General features: G+C 47.9%; 1 protein-coding gene across 1 annotated transcript in view; it reads right to left on the reverse strand.

The window, feature by feature from the left end:
* DNAH6 (dynein axonemal heavy chain 6) overlaps positions 1 to 20,129 on the reverse strand; it is a 3,423,448-nt gene that overhangs the window by 2,139,621 nt on the left and 1,263,698 nt on the right. Inside the window, exon 15 of the mRNA XM_069626424.1 lies at positions 9,488 to 9,739. Coding sequence (XP_069482525.1) covers positions 9,488 to 9,739 — 252 coding nt within the window. The remainder of the gene's footprint in view (positions 1 to 9,487; positions 9,740 to 20,129) is intronic.

The following is a 20,129-nucleotide window of genomic DNA, read 5'->3' on the forward strand; positions in this document are numbered from 1 at the left end:
CCACAGGACGTGGAAGTGGAACAACCTCTTCCTGTTCAAGGCTGATCCCTTGTGAACTCACAGGATCATAATCCAGCCCAGTCCCGTGACACTCCCGATCATACTCCACACCTGCCCTCTCCCCACGTTTGCAACCATCCACCACCATCCGTTTCTTACTCCAAACAGAACCATCCTCCATTTCAGGGACATGTGGGTGCGGGGTTGGCGCAAGGGACTTTTATGCCACGTCTTGTGGGTTTTGTATTGTTGTGCTTTGCGTTTCATGGTCATTTTGGGGTTGGCGCTTGGGGTCGGCGCAGGGGACTTTAGCGCCACTCCATAGGGGTTGTGCATTTCTGTGTTTTGCATTTCATGGACATGTTGGGGTCGGCGCAGGGACTTTGGCGCTGTTGATTGTTATTGTAGGGTTTTATGTGTTGTCAGGTGATGTTATATGTGTGTCTGTAGGGGCATGTCCCCTGGTCATAATTTTGGGTGCTGTCTAGGTTTTTGGTTAAAGGGCAGTGAGTTGCTGTCCAATGTTTAAGGGGCAGTGAGGTGTTACCATGAAGGGGCAGTGAGGTAGGTGCTGCCTGGGAATTAAAAAGGGTGGTGAGAGGCTGCCTGGGTTAAAGGGGGCATTGATATGCTTCCGTGCTGACTGAGGTCTAGTCAAGGGGCAGTGAGATGCTCCCGGTCTGGTCAAGGGGCAGTGAGATGCTGCCGGGTGGTGTGAAGGGGTAGTGAGGTGCTGCCTGGGGTTTTAGAGGTTTAGGAGGTGCCGATGTTTTGGTTGTTTTAGGGATTTGCGGGAGTTGCATATATTCATTTTAGGGAGTGCTTTTGGGGTGGCGTAGTGAATTATAATGTGTTTATTTACGAGACCCCACAAGCCTGCTGCCCAGCCTCCTCCAGCCAACGGCCACCGTGGAATGTTCTCTCCGAACAATGCATAACATTCCACGAGTGCCCCTGCACGAGCCCGTGCACATTACGACAACGGTGCCTCCATAATAAGCAGCACTTAGCAACAGCTGCCAGCCACACCATACTTTAACAGTACCTTGAAAGATGGTTAATGCCCAAACGCCTGCTGCATTTTCACCTTTGGCAAACAACTTTCCAGCCACATTTTACAGCCATAACAGAGTACCTTTTTCTTTCTTTATGAAAGGGGCATTTTCAGCTAACCGATACTCTTCTCTGGCTGCCTGTAAGGGAGAATATGTCCTATCCCCAACAGGACTTATACCACTATGTATCTTCAGCAATGCTGCCATCACCAGCTGGATTTTTCTGGGGCCAAATCCTAGTTTCATCTGTTCTCATTCGCTGCTGGCGCCATCTGCCAGCAGATCTGCCATCGCTGGACCCTCATTCAAAATCATCCTCGTCGCCAATGTAGCATTTAAGGTTCTTCATATAAGTAGGGACCAGACAGAAGGCAGGTATGTATAACATGAAAGTTACTTTATTTGGTTACAGGGTAAGCTATAGGAAGAGGGTAGGAGCACAAGGTATATACATCTTCACTGGTCTCTCTCCCATCCTGTGTGTCCTAACTGACTCCACTGGAACCTTGGTGTAGTGTAGGTTCCAGGCACTAGGCTACATTCTCATACTTGCATCTGTGCACCAATACAAGCAGCATAGTACACATGGTCAAAATTTCTAAATAGAAAGACGATTTAATACACGTTGGGTCTGATTCACAGACGCGTTTTATAAGGGCTCAATCTCATGGGAAAACGTTCTGTGAATCAGGTCCTTAATGCTTTTTTGCACTTTACAGGCCTCCTGTGCTTCCTCTAGGAATAGCCAGGTCATGTTTGTGCTGGCTCAGCTCTCAAAAGGCACCTGGTTAAAAGGCAAGAGCTTTTGAAAACACGCTGATTAATTAAAACTCAACTCTTTTGCATAATAGATTTAATGATCAATGAATGGAATTGTGACTGTGCAACATTCTTGCTAATTATAAGTTTACTGATATTAGACTACCGAAACTACTTGACTTTAAACTTGGATTTTTTTTTAACTGTATCTGTAGGCGTTTTTGTATTTTATTTATTTTATTAGTATAAGTAATAGCCAATGAGGCTTTTTGTATACAAGTAATCCAAGGTAAATCCATGTAAATACTTAGAGAGGCAAACAAGATAACATCAATAAAATATAGCAGATACATAGTGCTAAGTAAAGGAAGAATGCCTCCCACGTTGGATGTCTGAAAATAGTAAGAGGTTCAGGAGTACCAAATGTCAGTGTCGCTGTCCTACATATTTGCACTAGGCTCTCACAGTCCAGCACAAGATATTTTAATGTTTCAACCACAGCAAAGCCACTCAGTCTGCACATGCGGTTGAATCGGAGGACGTTTAGCCTGGCTCCCACTGCTTCATGCGTGTCAACAGCGTTAAACTTCATTCTGAGATATTCATGTAAGACCCAATTAACAGGAAAAGCATTAATGTAAAGCAGGATAGTTTTGCATGTACTTCATGGGACAGGGCTTGGGCTCCGATAAATTATGTCAAATTATAACTATAGATTACGTTTAGTAAGGTGTTGGAAGAGGAGTTTGTTAGGCGCCAATAAAGAGTTAATCAGCGTCTAGTTAGGCAAGGGTCAAGCCCGTTAATCCTGAACTCCTTCAATAGATATTCAACTGAGAGTCTTGTAGGACCCCTGAACAGGATTTTAAGACAAAGGCTCTCAATCTGTTCAAGTTTACCAATTTGATTCTGAGCCCAAATTTCACAGCCATATGGTATTTTTGGTAGCAGTTACATTGTGTATATCATAGTGAGAGCTTTTAAGCAGTAGCCCTGTGTCGCGAGACAAAGAATGTTGCTTCATCCAACAGCTGACAAATGGAAGTAAAGAGGTTATCAATCTGAGTTGTCTATTTTAGTTTGTTATCGATTTTTAACTGCAAATTAATCGTAGTGAGGTACTACTTCTAAGTTGGAGTTGTCTATTTTCCAGGCAAACTTATTTCTGCTACTGTGAGGACCTGCCTCAGAAATCATAATCTTAGATTGTTTGAGAGTTAACCTTTAGGCCATTAGCATTGGAATATGAGGCAAGGGAATTTAGGGAAGATTGTAATACCTTGTGAGTGTAGTCTAGTAGTAGGAGTAATCTGCATACCCTAGCCTGACCCAGTCTAGGGGATATGTGTTATCAGCAGTGAGGGCTTCTGGTAAATCTGCCAGATAGAGATTAAACAGGAGTGGAGCCATGATGCACCCTTGCACTTATATGTGAACGTATGTGATCAGTGAGATGGCCAGAAGTCAAAAGCCTATCTCTGGCAGAGGTCTCAGTATGGGGTGCAATAATCATAGTTCAAAAGCCAGTTGGAATCCCCCGTCTGGTCAATTCATGCCAGAGAGCCTCTTCTCTTCACTGTGTCGAAGGCTGAAGAGTAGTCAGTGAAGGCAATGAAGATGGACTGTCATCTGCAGCACCAGGGATTCTCGACACGGTGAGTGAGAGCTAACATATGATCTAGGGTAGAGTTTCTTTTGCGCTACCCAGTCTGAGTGTAGGAGAGAATGTTATGCTCTTCTACCCATATGTTAGGTTCTTCAAGCAGGATGCAAGCAAAGATTTTAGCAGAGGTGTCGGGCATGGCAAGAATTCGATAGTTTTTGGGGTCAGATCATGGACCACTCTTATGGCCTGGACAAATTATATTATCATTCCATTTCTTTGGTAGCATGCCCCTGTCACTAATAGCTATAAAGAGGAGTTTCAACATGGCGGCCAAGGCTTGGGATTCAATTTCAAGACATTGTTGCAAATTCCATCTGGGCCAGGAGCTCTAGATGTTTTGCTGGAGACCATGATGTCCGAATAGGAGTGGCTAAGACTCCATTTCGCAGCGATAGGTGCATAATGTGCAGGATACAGTAGTTAAACTCCTTTTGTGTTCCTGGCATATGTTTCCCACTCTGCTTTTGAGGCGCCCCCAATTAACTTGTCAGAACTGCAGCCGTTTACTATGCTTCAAAAGTGTGCAAATAATTGGTGCCGATGGCCATGGCTAGTTTGTTCCAGTTCTCCAATTTATTAAGGTTTTGATGAGATCTGAGTCAGTTTCAGTAAAGGTGTTCCTTTCTTGGATTGCAGTGGCTAAGCCACAGGAGATGTATACATGTGTCAGAGTCTACCAAGATCCCTGCCTAAGGTTCCTTTTGGCAACCAATATTTTGTGAACAAATGATTTGTTCTGGCCATGGTAAATTAGTGTATGGTGAGACAAGTGCTTTGTCCTTGGTCTACGCCACACTCAGATCTGAGCAGTAGTAATTTTTCATAATCGGTCAAAATCAGATTCAGCAGAGTGGGTTCCTCAATCTCAGATCTAGGTGGAATTTGAATAATAGTGTGGTAGCCATTAAAGTCCCTAGCCTCCCCATCCTTCACATAAAGAATACTGATGTTAATTAATGCTTGTGTCCATAGGGCTTCAACCACAGCGTTAGCTTTGTGTAGGTTAGTGGCCCTCCAGCTAATTCGATTCGCTCATGGACTAAGTTCAATAGTGCCAGTACCACCAGCATCAATCGGGGCAATGTGGAAAACAAGCCAAAGGTAGATGGTCACTTTCTTGTCTCAGGAGTACTTCCATATCCAGTATTGATGGAAATAAGGAGTAAGGTGCAAAAAGATAGTCGATAGTGGAAGCACTGTTTTGGTATTTTAATGGAATTAATCTCCTAATAAAAACATTAAGTTAACTTGACTATCCCATCAAAAGTGAAACAGGAGGCTTGACATCTTTATTGGTGGCCATTTTCTATTAAGACACTAATGCAAAACGTGGCTCTTTCTCAGCACCGCTTTATACCCTCTAAAAGAGACTAATTGTGGGTGGAAGTAAAGCATACAGATAGGCAGTCTCTAGCGGGAGGCATGGTTCTCTTAGTGCTTCCTACTAAGCTAGCAGACACAGGAGAGGTTGAAGTGAGACACTAGGATTCCCAAGCAGTTTACATGTGCCACGCTTTATGCTCATATTATTTTCAAAAGGATTTGTAATTGGGAGTACAAGGGAGATGGAGTATCTCTTTGGGATAAAAACTTGAATTAAATGCTGGGAATATACATGGGTGCATCTAGGTCTCTCCACCCAAGCTGCACCATGAGGTTCAAGGTTCAGATTCTATGTGTAAATTAGTACCAGAAGTCTGAGTATTTTTACTATGCGCCATTCCGGAATAACTGGCAATGGGACAGATTCTGGGGTCCGTATACAATTAGGACAGTGTCATTCTGTGACAGTACAGCACTTTCCTCATTTGCGCCATATTCATGTACCTATATTTACTTAGATCTAGAATATGCAGCAAATAAGAAATGTGTTGTTCTATCACGGAAGGATACTAATATTATTTTACATGGAGCTCAGAATATCATGAAAGTTTGAGATAATTGGATTAGAGGATTTGTAATACATTAAAAATGGCTCTGTTTAAGACGCCCTGGTGACACGCGGAAACCAGTATGTTTTTAATGGATCTTTATTTGAGCGCTCGTGATGTAGGGAAAAATGATATAGTGAATATTTTTTTGTCTAGTCGAATCAGCTTTTCATTCTTCAAGTTAAATAAATTGTGATCCTTTGGGTTTGTTAATAGCAGCATCTGCAACGTACAACGTGTGCGTACCAAGCGCTGTATACAAACACAGGCGGTTTCATGGAAACTTTTTTACCAAACTACCTTTACTTGCTCGGGAGACTGGAGGTGTGTATTAAGTGCCTACTAAACTTGCTTTATTGAGGCCCTGAAAAACTCCTCACACTGCTCACAACAAACCTGCTCAGGAGTGGAAAATTAGCACGATTAACTTTCGGCATCTTGGTTGCATGGGGAAGTTGGTGAAATACAGCATGTGGGGATTTGAGAAAATGATTCTTACTGCATTGCGAAAAGTCATGTGGTAATCAGGTATGAACAAAACAGTGGGGCCAAGAGGGTATCAGCGAGGAAGATAGCTGAGAGGACAGATGTGGTCCTGGAAGAAACTAGACTGACCATAAGAGATGTGGCTACACAACAGAAGATGGGTGTATGACCAGAAACATGGAAATTAAGGGAAACGGATACACAGGGCAGCAGGGACGGCCATAAGGCCGGGCCGGCCGGTGCACCATTAGCCCCCTACCATGCTAGCTCGTGGGAGTCTTTCAAGGTCTTCCCCGAGCTGGCATGGTGGGAGAAGGCGTGACAGGCGCCCTATTGAAATTAAATGCGCATCAGCGCCTACTGAAACATTTGGTGCCCCACCTCCTCCTGCATGTCCTGGGGGTTGCCACATTTTTGCTTTGCGTCCCCGCTGCTCTGCTGCCGCTAAAACCAGCCCTGCATGGCAGTAGTTTAAAAACATAATGAGGTAACTGGACCAGCACTGAAGAGATAAACTAATTGACAAACTGGCCTGCCGCCAACTCCAAAGGCAATATCGTCTCACCACCTGCTCCAAGAAGAGGGTCCATGTCCAAGCCTGCATATCTGGAGCCAATAATCACACAGCGCAACTCTTTAAAATCTGCAAGGAACTTGCCAATCCTACCACAGTTTCCTCTCTGCCCCCCTCCCAGGCCTTCTGCTCTGTTCACCCACACCTCCTCCAAACCTCTTGACATCCTGCCCTCTCTGTCATTTGCTCACCCCCGTTCCCATGCCTCCCTTGCTCCCCTCCTATACTCTCCTCCTTCTCTCCCATTGCACCAGATGAGATCTCTAGAGTTGTCTGCTCTATGAAAGTCCGGGAGACTATGGGAGCACCTCTTTAGAGGACTAAACAGGTGCTCCCATACTCCTCCAGAACCATCAAGGACAACATCGCCTCTCTCACCCCAGCAACCTATGCAACCACGCATTTGCAACCTCTCTCCTTCCCACTGCCCCTTAAGCACTCTCTTGTGCACCCTCTCCTAAAAAAGCTGTCTGCTAATCCTTCCTGGCCGGCTAATTATCGCCCTATGTCGATCACCCCTTTTTTGGGCAAACTCCTTAAGAAGCTGGTCATCCCCCAACTGACCATGGTTACTGAATTGGCTGGTTGCCTCCATGACCACCAGTCTGGTTTCAGGGCATCCAGATGCACAGAAACTGTTCTCCCAAACAACTGTGAAGACATACTCTCTATTCTGGACTCAAACAATTCCTCTGTTCTGATCCTCCTCGATCTTTCTTCTGCCTTTGACACACAGTCAACCACTCCATCCTCAAACCACCTCCATGATACCCTAGGCATCACGGACAGGGCACTGGCGTGGCTTACCTCCTTCCTTTCTAACAGACCATCCCAAATGCAAATCGGACCTTTACTCTCCTCCACCTGTGGCGTCCATCAGGGCTATACCCCATGCCATGGCTCTTCAACATCTACCTGGCCCCTTTGGCCCACCTGATCTCCACCTTCTCTGCTCATTTGCAGTGTTATGCAGATGACACACACAGCTCTCTTTAAAGCTGCCATCCTCTACCTTCTCTGCCTCTTCCCTCATACCCGACTGCCTGCAACTATTCAGGCATGGTGCTCTGCCAATAATCTCCGCCTTAATCCCACGAAGACGGAGATCCTTATCATTGGGACGCCTGCTCGTTGTTGCCCCTCCACTGTCTTGCCAGACTCCTTGGGTCCCCTTCCCAAACCCACATGTGAAGCAAAAATCTTGGGATCATCTTCGACTCCTCTCTTTTTCTCCACACATCACGGACCTTGCCAAGAAGTCCAACTTTCAGCTGCACCTCCCCAGGAGCATTCTACCTTTCCTCACCTTCCCCCTGAAGCTCAATGTCTCCAGAGCTCCGGTTCTCTCTAGGCTGGACTACTGCAACAGCCTCTGCCTCAATCTGCCTCTTTCCTCCTTTCACCCCCTTCAACTAATCCAGAATAGGGCTGCAATACTTATCCTTGGACTCAAGACCAGGGACTGCATCACTCCAGCCTTAAATACTCTCCACTGGTTCCCAGTGTCCAGAAGGATCAAATTCAAGAACCGTTGCCTCATCCACAAGGCGTTGTGGGGCCAGGGACCTCGCTACATCCAGCTTTCCCTCCCTAAATACCTCCCGGCCAGAGTCCTGTTGATCCTCTGGCTCCAACTCTATGCAGGTCAAATGTTTCTCAAAGCAGATAGTGGAAGGTAGATCCCTTTCCTCTGCTGGTTCCTCCCTCTGGAACGGCCGCCCTGTCCTCCTCAGACATCAGCCGGATCTTCTTAAGTTCCGGAAACTTGTCAAGACTTTCCTTTTCTCATCTTCCTTCCCACTCCCCCTCCCGTGCTAACTCTCCTTCTGCTGCTGAGACTGGGGCCTGGTCCCTTCAGAGTCATAGAGGGGCCAGATCACCCCCTACCAGTCCCCCCAGAACCCCTTGCCAACACTTGCCCTCGATCCCCCTTCCCCAGACCAGCCGAACATGGTCCTCCTTGTTCACCGCACTCATCCTCCCCCACCCCTCTTCCCCTGGCACTTGCCGCCTTGGCCCACCCAGCACTTGGCTACCACCTTCCTTGGGATACCCCACTCCTGCACTTCCCCCTTTTCCCCCTGCCCCCTGCACTTACCTTTGTCATGCACTTGCACAATAGGATTGTCACAAGGCCAATATAACTATTTTTGTTATTCTTCCTTTATGATTCCCATGCCCCATCCGGTCTTGTGGCACCTGGAAACACTTGTGTATATATGCCATACAAATGTCCAATAAAATAAATAGATTAAATAAATGCAGCCGGCCGTTAAAAATGAGCACACCGACTCCAAATAACAAATGCATCATCTGTTGAAGGACACATGGCCTCAATAATAGTTTAGTGAGGTGGTAAAACAGTGGCAGTAATGGAATTACCAATTAACAATACTTTTATCGCGTTTTATCCAGCGGTAGAAGTGTACCAAAAAAAGTAGTGGAAGTGTGACCCTGGCGAGGGACAGAGTAGGCAGGAAGGGAGCAACATGCAACACATTTTTCAGTGGTTGAAACCATGCTGGTTGACAGCCAATCAAGTTGAAACAGATTTCAGTTTATCTTTAACTACTATAGAATGGTAAAGTAGAGAAGTGTGATTTAACTTCACAAAGAAATGTTCTGGAATGGTTAAAATGGTTACCAACAGTATTGTAACTGTAAACAGTAAAAAATCAAAGTAGAGGAACGCTGCTCCCGACCGTTTCTGCTCACTTCAACCACAGCTTTAATCAGACTGCTAAATTCTGAGCTTCACATCTGAAACTCCATGAGACTGCCTGCCTTTTTCATAGAGTGCTATGAGGCTTGAAAATGGGGAATAACTGAATTATGTGGGCCCTTCCTGTTACTACACGTTTAGTACATGTGGTAATGGCAATTCCACTTGCCGGTATTCTATCTGATAATACCGCCTAAACTCTTAATGGAGCCCACAGTAATAGCGACCATAATGGCCATGCCCTTAGGCTCAAGTTTAAGATTGTGGAGCTTGATATAATACGTGTGATGTTACCTGGGCTTTTTGTTTCACATCTTTTACTTCTCTGTTGAGTTCCAGAATGTCTTGGTCTAAACTGCGGCAGAATTTTTCGATGCTCCCATCTCTTTCCCCAAATGACTTGTCGATGGCATTTCGAACTCCGGTAATAGACGGCTGAAGAGTGGCGTAAACCGCAAGGTCTTCGGGAGGCGCTGGGATGTGGTATTTCTCAATGAGCTGATACATCAGGGTCACAATAGTAGCTTCTTCTTCTAAATGTTCAATCTAAACGAAAAGGAGAAGATCATGCACTACAACAGGCTGTTTGTTCATGAATTACAACAGATGTATGTGACAAAAAGCATGCATCATTTCATGTGCAACAGCTCAAAGCACCAATCACCCATAGCTGTTTACGTATCTCAATATATGACACGCCGTGTTTTTCTATGCTTCTATGTTCGCAAGGAAAGGCACATATTGTATGATCTCACTGTGAAATGGGCATAATTAGCCGATTTAGTTGATTGCAATTTCTTTTTATAAAAGTGTGGTTTTCTGTACTTAAAGTCAATGATTTTCAGAAAATAGGGAAAGAAGAGTCCGTAAAAGGGTACTGTGTTACCAATACCAAACACGTGTCCACTACTACAAGTAGAGTGAGCAAGTTCTTGCATGTATATATATGTAGGAATACCTACCATATGATTAGCGAATGAACAAGGCAGAGAGGAAGGTGTACGAAGTAAGGTGGCAGCCTGCTTCACATAGCTACCCTCAGCTCTCGTTCTGCTGTTAAACACTCCTCTGACACATGTCATCTCCTTGAAGACTTTGACCTTGATGTCCTCGCCCTCACAGAGATGCTGTTCAATGCCAGCTCCTTCACTGCTTTTGACACTCTACCTCCTGATGGCTACAAGTTCCTCTCCAAGCCCAGGTCTAACCGGTCTGAAGGCAGAGTGGCCCTTTTTTAAATTATTGTTCATTTATAACACGTGTAATTATCTGTGTAAGTCCCTAGTATCATTTGAAATAAAGACATTAATTCTCCTATAAATAGATTCAGGGTGAGCTGGTTGCAATTCGAACCCAACCACTTCATGACAAGTGCCTTTCTTTAACAATTATAGTCCTTAAAATATAGTCTCAGTAGAACTAATCAATGTGCTAACAAAACCGATTTTGCCTGTGTATTTTGCTTTTCTTAAAAAATCTGACTTGCATTTCCCATAAAAAAACATACTGTCATCCTATAAAGCGTCATCCCTTCTCCTCAGTATTCTATCTGTTCTGTGCCTTTGTTTCCCATCCCAAAAAACGATTTCCGATTTTGACTGCTAAGCCCATTTTCGTAGCTGTTTGCCAGTTTAAAGCCTGTGTGAAACAAGTAATTGCAATTCTGCTGCGTGTGATTTCGGTTGCATTGTTTTCCTCCCAAAATCGTTTTTCTCGCCTGTGTTCACGTTGCTTTAGTGCTCTGCCCAGTAAACTGTAAGCTTCCTTGTCTCTAGTGCAGCCACACAAATTTCTGTCCTAAATATTGGACCGCAATCGGAGTATGGCATTTTGCTCCTTTTGAAGGTTTTCATGATCGTTTTTGGCCTCCCATTCTGGGGTGGTGGGTTGGATTTCAATCTGATTTTTCCCTCTTCTTTCTGACTCATTGCCACTGCTTTCCATCCACACATAATTTAGTCAGCAGTTGTTTTGGGAAGTGTTGCAGGGGGAGTTCATAACCTATGTGCCATCTGTGATTGTGAAGAAAAGTGATTTTGTTTCCATTTCTGTTAAAGGTGCTTGTATCTTATGTTGAAAGTTAAATGAACTGTATTATAAAACTTTGTAGTTGTATTGGCACACTGGGGTGGCTGCTACCCTAATTTTGATGTGCTTGATTTTATTTTATTTTATTTGATTTAATTTCTACCAGGTATCAGACCCGTATAGAGTTGTGTGAATGTTAGCACTTGCCACACTTGAACTAAGCTGTGGTCATTGGCATGAGCATTGACCAGATGGAGTTATGAATGAAGGTAGGTGCCGTCCCCAGACGTAACTGCAAGCATTGGCATGTGCCACGCCTCAAAGGGGCTGGGAGCGGTAGCATGCATGAGCAACTGAATAAGATGATGAATGCCAACCAGCCGCCACATATTGATGGAGTAGCATTGACGCACATCGATTGGATTGGGAATACTCTCTGGGCCAGATTTGAAGGGACGCACAAACGCCTGCCTACCCGCGCATACAGACAGGTGTCACATAGGTGGCCGGTGCCCAACCTGGGCAAGGCTATGTGGATATCATGTGTGAAAGGACTGCGAGTGTCGGACGGTCTCAGATCTGGACAGAGACGCAGAGATGCTCTTGCAACCACCTGGAGAGAATATGGAAGTTTTAGCGCCTCGCTTCCAGACAGCAATGCCAATTAGCCAATCCACTAACAATATCACCCCTCTGCATACACCTCTCAAACTCTATCCAAACATAACCACAAGCCTACAACACAACAATCTGCACAAACTTCACTACATAGCAACAACACAACAAACCACACATAGACTCGCACAACAGCACACGATGACTACCGACCGCAAAACACCCCAAGCCCAGCCAACGGACCTACCGGGCTGAGGCCGCCAACAGCACATTACTGCTCTCTTGCACTTTACCAGCTTACTCCCACTAACTCACTGCCTTCATTCCCTTTTTTTCAGAGCCGCCATAGCGTCAGGTGAACACTCCGGTGGTGATAGTGCGCGGTACAAATATCCTTTAACATTAACATTGGTTTCTAAAAATTAATAAATATCTAATTGTTACACGACGGTCTGGTTCATAGTCCATTGCGACAGACGGTATTTGTTAAGGTGGGTGTGAGACGGGTGGGGTGCCTTCTCAAAGTACAATCCGAAATCAAAGATAAAAAGCGTTTTATTGTGCGCCACATTGCTTGCCAGTGGAAAGAGTCCTTGTCTGGAGTGTGCTGTGTCGTAAATCCGTTACATAGTCCAATTAGTCCACTCTAAAAAAAAAGTAAACAAAAGGAAACTTACACCTACAAACAAAAAATGGAGTATTGGCCGAAATGTCAGCGCCAAACAATAAAAAAAAAAAATCAAAGAAAACTTACACCTAAAAACTATGTACACAGGCAGCGGGTTAGTCCTCCTCATCCCCAATCTCACTCAATGTCTGGACCAGGGCATCATCGAACACTTTGTCCATTTCCCCCAGGTGGGCCTCTGTAGATTCCTAGAGGGCTTGCAGGGCCTTAAGCATGTTCCTCTCCAACCCCTCCGCCTCTCTGCAAGTTGCCTCCAGGATGGCGGCCCACGTCCTTGCCCAATGCAGTAAAACTTCCGCCCTGGCCATTGTCACTCTTGCCTCCCGAGCCCACTGCCTCTCTGCTCCGATGCGCTGCCTGTAGCGCACTAACCAGGAAGACATTGTGGTTCTCAGTTCCACATTTGCATCCTGCCTGACGCCGTATACCTGCCCCATTGTAATGGTATGCCCTGAGTGAAATAGCCTCCTCCTAAGAGTCTGCTGCTGCCAAAGTGCCTGGTGCCTGCTTCGTGTGGACACCCTCTGGGCTGATGACATTACCTGGGGATGTCTGGCCTGTGCCCTGCTCGTGGGTGCCTGCTATCACTCCGTTGTCAGTGCTCCTGTTGTTGGCAGGATCGGCACAGTGACCACCTCAGCTGATTCACTGTCGACTCCCAACTCAGGCAGGGATGTTGGCTCCACCAGACAGGCCAATGTGGTTGGGACTGGTGCCTGGGGGCCCTGGTGGTATGTGGGCCAGAAGGCGCCCCGGAGGATGACTGGCGCACAGAGGAGGAAGACAAGGAGGGGGTTGCATTAGTGGCCAGCCCACGCAGCACAATCTGGAACAGGATAGTTGCTAGGGAGGAGAGTAGACGCCATAAGTCATTGTGATGATGTGCAAGCACTCGACAGCAAGCCTGCACTTTGTCATGTATGATGCTGGTACGCCTCCCTACACCAACCAGCAGGGGTACCACTCTGTCCTGAATGGCAACAGCTGCCGGCCAATGGGGTGTCGGTCTGGGTAGAAGCATCTAACACCTGGGGCTGAGTCCGGGTTGAGGCATGCCGGCAGGTGCATACAGCTGTTGCCGTAGGCCCATGGACAGGATTTTGCACAGGCACCTCCACGGTGACCTGCACAGCCTCATGCACCAGCGGCAGAACTGCAGCAGTAACACCCACCTCACCACCCCCGCCTGACCTCATGGGCGGGGTTACCACGGTTGCCTCCTCCCCCTACACTCCTGCCAACCTGGATGACTCCAGAGTGTCTTCCTCACTGGATGGCCCCTGTGTTGTCTCACCTGTCCCTCCCACTGCTGAGGAGTCCACGTCCACCTTCGCCCTCTTGAACTCCCCCCCCCCCCAGCAGCCTTTTGCCGATGGTCTAGACGCGGCACCTGCCTCCTCACTCCCCAATAATGTTGTGTCCAGGATGTGTGGCTGGGCCTTGCGCCTCTGCCTGGTGGAGACATCCCTGATGCCTTACTCCACAGCACTGTCTCCGCCCTCTTCTTCCAACGCACCTGCGGATAAGGAGACATAGAACACAAACATTAGGCTACTGCACCAGTGTGTGCATGGCAACACAAACTTGCACCAAAGGTTGACTGGTTAAGGGAACAACCATCATCCTCATCGACAACATACATGTCCATGCAATGCACATAAATGCCTGTCCATCCCAACATACAATCACACCCGTGGACATGGCCCTGTCACAACCTATAAATCGTGCATGCTACACATACATGCATCATGTACTCATACACATGTCATGCACACACATCACCTGACAGTCCTCAAGCAGTGTGATGAGCAATCACATCAGAGTAACGTCAATGACAATCCAGCCACATCAGTACGTCACACATTTAAATGCACCAGTTTCATCCAGCCATGAGTGATGGCCAGTCACACAATCACATCTTAGACACATACACATGAACACCATGCATGCACATGAGGTAGACAACACCACCTCATCTGTCACACTTGTCACATGTGCACGTCTCCGATACATGTAACAAAGCACGTGAAAGTCAGAAAAACAACACACAATGCAAATGTGAACTCATTAAATATATACATGGTTCACTGCACACGTCTAGAGCACTGTCTGGGTCATACATGCAGACATGCGTAAGAGGCATACTTGCTGGAAGCCCAAGGTGCTCACTACCAACATACATGCATATGCACTGTGGAGCCCAGCAAAGCATGGACACTAACCTGACGACTCCAGATGTTGCTGCAACTCGCGGACCTGGGAGTGCAGCGCTGGGTAGAATTTCTCCAGGACCCGCATGTTGGTGGTGTTGATCCAGAACCTCCGTCCCTCTCCGGCGGCACCTGCCTGGAGGAAGTGCAGGGCCTTGCTGTGGTCTGGATTTTAGGTCCCCCCAGTGCTTGTGCACGTGTTTGAAGGAGAAGGATGCCACCCCCTCCGCGTTGATGACATCCACGATTCCATCTCAGATCAGCTTCCGTCCTTCCTTGCCGCGTTGAGTCTGGGGATTGAAGAGGGCATCATAATGCCCCAGGACACGCTCCACCGGGATGTCAACTTCCTTGGCAATGAAGTTGACAGCCCTCTGCCTCGCTGTCACAGGGTTGCTACTTACCTCAGAAGATGTTACTTGAGACATGGCAACCCCCGAGACAGGTGTGGGTGGGCATGGTGGTCCCGTGGCTTGGCTCTGTAGCGGTGGTGATGTTCTGACACGTTGGGAGTCTTGTGAATCAGCTGAGGTGGTCAAAGGGCCAAGGACAGGAGCACTGCCAATGGCTGGACAGCAGGCACTCAAATTGATGGGCAGGCGGGCAGCAAGCACACACAGTGGGCAGGCAGAAGCAGATGGCTCGGTAGAAGGCAGCTCAGGGCAGTAGGAGGCAGGTAAAAAGGCTCATAGGCAGGAGCGTGGGCAGCCGGAAACAGAGTGATGGTTACTTTGCGCGTTCAAAATTAGCACGTACACGTGAAATCAGAGGATAGGCCCTCAGCGCGTAACTTACGTGACACGCGCTGGGTGCTGCCATTCAGAATCGGGATAACGAAGTGCATAGAAGAACGTACGTGCCATTCGGAGTGGGCGGAGAAATGCATTACAGAGAATTTTGGGGTGCCACGTAGTTCCTTCATTACTGTGACAGTACAAACTTCTTATTTTGGTGGGGGATTTGCATACGCGTGTGTACCTCCATTATTGACAATACAGTAGCTTTCCGGCTTCGCGTACGTATGTTTTGTGTTGCTGGGTGCCACAGCGTAACGCTTTTTCTTTTTAAGGGCGCTACCGAGGTGTCACGTACACGCATTTTTGATATTTGGGGTGCCTGTGTGTTACGTGTCCCATATATTTTTTCACCAGGGATAACATTGAGCCTTGCTGGACCACAGAAGTATGTTTTCCATCACATACACTGCCCCCTCACTCCGATTGCCCAGGAGAATTGCTTGGTGCACCTTCCATTGTACTAGTCCATCTGTATCATGAGTGGGAAGGCCCCAAGAGTGAAAGGTGGCCGGGGTCGGGGACGTGCAGCTGAAGCTGCTGCCCCTACCTCCAGGGGTAGGTGATGTGCAGAAAGAGCTCTGCCCCCCCTCCATCCGAGCCCGGGAGCTGCAAGGGCAGCACCTGTCCCCACCACCCAGGGCCAGGGACCTGCAGTGGTAACTGCTGTCATCCCCCCAGGTACACGGACACGATGGGGCAGCTGATGTCCATCCCTCAAAGGGGAAGGTGCGTCCCGCTAAAGCTGCTGTCCCCACCACCCAGGGCCAGGGACCTGCAGTGGTAGCTGCTGTCCCTAACATCCAGGGCCAGGGACCTGCAGCGGTAGCTGCTGTCATCTCCCCCGGTACACGGACATGCAGAGGCAGCTGATTTCCGTCCATCAAAGAAGAAGGGGCGTCCAGCTAAAGCTGCTGTCCCCACCACCCAGGGCCAGGGACCTGCAGCGGTAGCTGCTGTCATCCCCCCCAGGTACACCGACACGCAGGGCCAGTTGATGTCCTGTCCCTCAAAGGTAAAGGGGCATCCAGCTAAAGCTGCTGTGCCCACCACCCAGGGCTTGGGACCTGCAGGGCCATCTGCTGTCCCAGCATCAGTGTCTTCTGCCATGGTCCAGGCCACTAGTGGTCCAGCATCTGGTGCCCCGAGTGCTCCAAGCCACACAGGGTCTGCACCACATGTCAAGAAGTCAAAGCATGCACAACAGGAAGAGGATCAACCCCAATACACAGCACAGGACAGTGCCATGTGCACGCAGCCAGGGAGCACACAGACGCCTGCTCAGCGTCTGGTGCACTGGCAGCGAGTCACAGGCGACATCAACACCTTAGGTAATGAGAGACGCACCGCTGCTCAGGTCATGAAGCGGTGGAATGACATGCACCATCGCACCAAACACAAGCTTGGTGCCAACCTCGCCTCTGCTCTTACAACTGGAGAGGGGTCACCACAGGAGCAGGAGCTCGCACCACATGAAGAGGCAATGAGCACCTTAATTCATGTGGATCAGGTGCAAGGCATGGGAGGTCATCACCAACCAGCATACACATAAAACATGTACTACATGCCACTACAATGTGGCTTCTGGTTAGTTGCATCAGTGATGTTAGTGGCACTGCTAGGCAAGACAAATGCTTGTGTGTGTAACGCGTGTGACACTTCATGCACTGCATGTTGTAGATAGTCCATCCACACATGTACGTAGGTGGTTCCATGCTACAGATTCCTTCCATGAACACTGGCAGCGGGCCTGACAGTGTTCCATGAGTGACATTGCATTTTCAGATACTGTACACATCTGCGCTGCAACTAGGGCACTGACCCTGTTGTAAAATATGTGTGTGGATTTATCCCTATTAACCTCCCACACTCGACACACACTCCATGGGTCCATGCCCCTGTCCCTCTTGTGTGTCACTGTTTCCTCTTCCTACCTCCCAGTGCAGGTCATTACTCTCTCCACATCACACACCTGGGACTCGACACTCAGGCCATGTCCACATTGTGTGCACTCCCTGTGCTAGTTGCACACTGGTGTTTCATGTAAATGTAGTGTACTTGGCTGTGATTATGTGTGCACATGTTCACATGTACTGTAATGACATGTTGCATAGCCGCATGATGATGCACATTTAGCATGTTTCGGATAACTGTTTGCTGTGCCATGAGACAGAATGTGCTTTCAGAAATCCATGTCTGTTCACATTGTGTCCACTGGCTACATGGTCAGGGACATGGGATGTTGTTGCAAGTCTGCATATGCCATGATCTGAAAGCTTCTTGGAAAGAGTCTGTGTATGCAATGTATGGCATGGGAACATACATGGCAATGGCCCTCATTACGACCATGGCGGAGAGGGTTTTACGCCAGCGTAGTGCATGGCGTACCTCTCCGCCATACTACGAGATTTTTTACCGCCATGGAGGGTTTTACGCCTGCTTTTTGCAGGCGGTAAAATCCATGGCGGTAAAGAACCTCGTTGTTAATTACGCCACCGTAATCTACGGTGGCGTAATTAACGCCTTCCCCACTCCCATTATACCCTATGGGGCAAGAATGGGAATGGGGAAGGGTAAAATGGGGATTGGGGATTTACCGCCCCGCCAAGGTCGGCATGGGGCGGTAAATCCACCAACCACCCTGGCGGAATTGGCAGCTTAGCGCCATGTACCATGGTGCAATCTGCACCATGGTACTCCGCCAGGGTCGTAATGAGGGCCAATGTGTTGCAGGACAGCATTGTGATACAAATGTTAAATGTCAATGCAATTAACATGATTCTTCATGTCTTTATATGTCCTTGTGCAGGTGATGATGCACTGGATGCATGGGAGGAGGTAGAGGAGGAACGGGAGTGTGAGTCGGAACAGACCACCAGTGAAGGACGTGGTGTGGCAGCCCATGAAAATCTGCGGGTGCAACAGTCCATCCGGGGTATGTCTCAGTTCGACACTGATTCCTATGAATCCAATAGCTCTGGTGCTGAAGTGGATGCTCAATCCTCTATGCTGTCGGAGGTGAGTGCACCAAGTGTTGGAGCTGTTGTGGCCTGTGAGTCTGCAGGGGCTCAGGTGCCCTCACAGGGCCAGTCAGTGGTGTCACGTCCGTCTGTGGTGGTTATGGCTGCAAGGCCACGCTCCAAACGATTGGTTTCTGGTCCTGGGCCGATGTCAGACAGTGGCATCATATCCAGGGCCATGCTCCCTTGGGTACGGCAGACGTAGGACCTACACACGTGGTGGATGTGTGCATGCTGAGGAGACAGTGTGGGAGCAGTCGATGTATACTGTTGCACAACAACAGGGCGCTGCCTACGAGATGTTGGCTGAGGGCATGGATAGGGTGGCCAATTCCATGATACCACCAGAAACACAGGTAGAGCACCAGCTGTAGGCATTGCGGTCCACATGCCGCTCACACATGCCGCTCACACAGGCCAATAGCAGGAGCCGACGTGCCGATCTGAGGTCTCTGCAGGCATCCCTGCTTCCAGAGGGTGTGGCCCCAGGGAAGCCATGAGGCGAGAGTTGTTGGCCCTCGGAGCTTCAATCGAAGTGCAAGAGGCAGCACACAGTTGTTAGGCAGAAACCTGTGCAGTTCCCTTAGGGACCACTGCAAAAGATTTAAGACTACAGGTGTTAGCAGTAAACCCACTTGGTAGCAGTCTGTACCACCCAGATTTACCTGGTAGCTGTGGCTGAACAGTCAGACTTCCCTCAAGAAGAGTTAGGCAGTATGCAAAGTATACTCAATAGGCACCCAGATACAATAATACAAGCAAACACTAACCAGAGCTTTGGTATCAAAGTATATAATTATTTATTTATAAACACACAGTTGAAACACTCCAGCACTCTTATTGTAAAATATTCTAAACACAGTTACTATTATGATATATACACCCCTTTTTCCCTTATTAGAAAATCACAGTAAGACACCACTTATTTTCATACAGAGGTGAGCGCTTAACTAGATTGCACTCTACTAAGGTTGTGAAAAAGGGAGGGAAAAAGACAGAATATGCAGGGTTACACCACTCTATGATTCAGGAACACTATTAGCAAGGCAGAGAGCAAAAAGTCACTGGTGAGCCAAAGTCCAAAGGCTGGGCCCACTCTTAGAGAGAGCAGAGCACAAATGCGCCCAAGATCACACAGTTACACTAGGCTTAGAAAGTCTTGCAGAGGGTTCAGAAAAGAGTTTAGAGAGGCTTAGAAAAGTTTAGCAAAGGTGTCCCAGGCTAACCCAGGTTCGAAAGCCGGGGGCTAAATCTACCCCGTACAGTCGGTTGCAAGGGAAGCCAGGCGGGACAAAGTACCTTAAGTGGGAAGGATCCTCCAGCGGTGGCAGTTGTTCCTGGTAGTGGTTGCAAGTTGCGTCGTTGTCCAGGGGAAGAGAAGATCTCGACGTGGAGGAAAGATGCAGGTCGTTGCACTACCAGGGCAGAAACCAGCCGCAGAGTTTTCCGGTAAAAGGTGGTACCTTTATCTCGCGGTCGTGGTAAAACGTGGTATCCCGGTTGCCGGGGTGCTTAGCACGGGCAAGGCGGCCACGAGATACGTCGGGAAAGCGAAAAGACGGTGAAACTGGTTATCCCCAC

The sequence above is a fragment of the Ambystoma mexicanum genome, chromosome 6p, assembly GCF_040938575.1.
Source record: "Ambystoma mexicanum isolate Mex_15411 chromosome 6p, UKY_AmexF1_1, whole genome shotgun sequence".
NCBI lineage: Eukaryota > Metazoa > Chordata > Amphibia > Caudata > Ambystomatidae > Ambystoma > Ambystoma mexicanum.